This window comes from Monoraphidium neglectum (assembly GCF_000611645.1).
Source record: "Monoraphidium neglectum strain SAG 48.87 unplaced genomic scaffold scaffold03948, whole genome shotgun sequence".
Taxonomy (NCBI): Eukaryota; Viridiplantae; Chlorophyta; class Chlorophyceae; order Sphaeropleales; family Selenastraceae; genus Monoraphidium; species Monoraphidium neglectum.
Genome location: NW_014009681.1, coordinates 3,795 through 4,966, shown reverse-complemented (window position 1 = coordinate 4,966; position 1,172 = coordinate 3,795). Strand labels below are relative to the sequence as shown.

General features: G+C 74.1%; 1 protein-coding gene across 1 annotated transcript; it reads right to left on the bottom strand.

Annotated features, from left to right (window-relative positions):
• Positions 1-28: 28 nt before the first annotated feature.
• On the bottom strand, positions 29-1,038 carry MNEG_13630 (HBS1-like protein; the record flags this gene model as incomplete). The annotated part of the gene is made up of 3 exons (XM_014037899.1): positions 29-250; positions 459-648; positions 860-1,038. The coding sequence occupies 3 exons, from the start codon at positions 1,036-1,038 to the stop codon at positions 29-31; spliced, it is 591 nt and encodes a 196-aa protein (XP_013893353.1).
• Between the last annotated feature and the right edge of the window lie 134 nt (positions 1,039-1,172).

The following is a 1,172-nucleotide window of genomic DNA, read 5'->3' as shown; positions in this document are numbered from 1 at the left end:
CCCCGCCGCGGCCCCGGCCCCTCCCTCCTCACAAGCAGCTGCACCCCCACCACCTTCCGGCCCCCTCCGCGCGCCGCCCCAGCGCCCCCGGCCCCAACCGCCACCGCCCCCCCGACCTGTGCCCGGGTGCGTCAAGCAGCGTCACGTTGTACCGCGGCGTCGCAAACCGCGCCATGGCCACGTCCACCGTGACGCCGCGCGCGCGCTCCTCGGGCCGCTCGTCAAGCACCCACGCCCACGAGAACGACGCCTGCGGCGCGAGCGTGCGCATAGGCGTGGGGAGAGCAGGGTGCGGGGTAGCGGGGCGGGCAGGGCAGGCCCCAGGCGGGGGGGGCTGGGCTGGGCCTGACACATGGACGACCGACCACAACACCATACAAATAACCCACTGCACACACACACACACACACACACACACGCAAACACACACACGCGCGCGCGCCAACGCTCGCGCGCACCTTCCCCGCCTGCGTCGCCTCCCGCAGGTTCCTGTGCGCCTCCTTCTGGCTGACCCGCCCCAGGTCGTGCAGCAGCCGCCCCATCAGCGTGCTCTTGCCCGCGTCCACGTGGCCTGCCACCACCAGGTGCAGGCTGCTGCGGTGGCCCTCGGCGCCGGACAGCTCCGCCGCGAGGGCGGCGTCCACCTCCCTGGGGACCAGCGGCGCACGGGAGACGGCGAGAGAGAGGGGGGATGAGGTGGCGGTTACAAGAACCGCAGCGCCCAGGGGCCCTCCCCTCACAGCGCAGAGTGAGGGCAGCTCACAGGCAGCGGCGCGCAGAGTGCCCCGGGCGCGGGGAGGTGCCGTCCTGTCTGTTGACGGCCCCTGCGAGCGGGCCCACCCCATTGTGGACGGCCCACCTGGCGAGGTCCGGCTCCAGCTGATAGTCAGACAGCTTCCGCCGCTTGACAGGCTGCTGCTGCTGCTGCTGCTGCTGCTGCTGCTGCGGCTGCTCTCCGCCGGGCGCCGCAGCCGCCAAAGCACCGCCCCCGCTCGAGCCCGCCGCCGCCTGCGCGCCCTGCAGGCTCAGGCCCGCCATCGCGGCGCCCGGCGGCGCGGCCGCCCTCTGCGCCGCCGCCTGCTTGGTCGCTTCCTGCGCGTCTCTGACCGCCTTCACCGTCGGGGTGCGGGACGGCGCAAGCGGTATCCCGACGCTCTTGCGCTCTGCGGGGG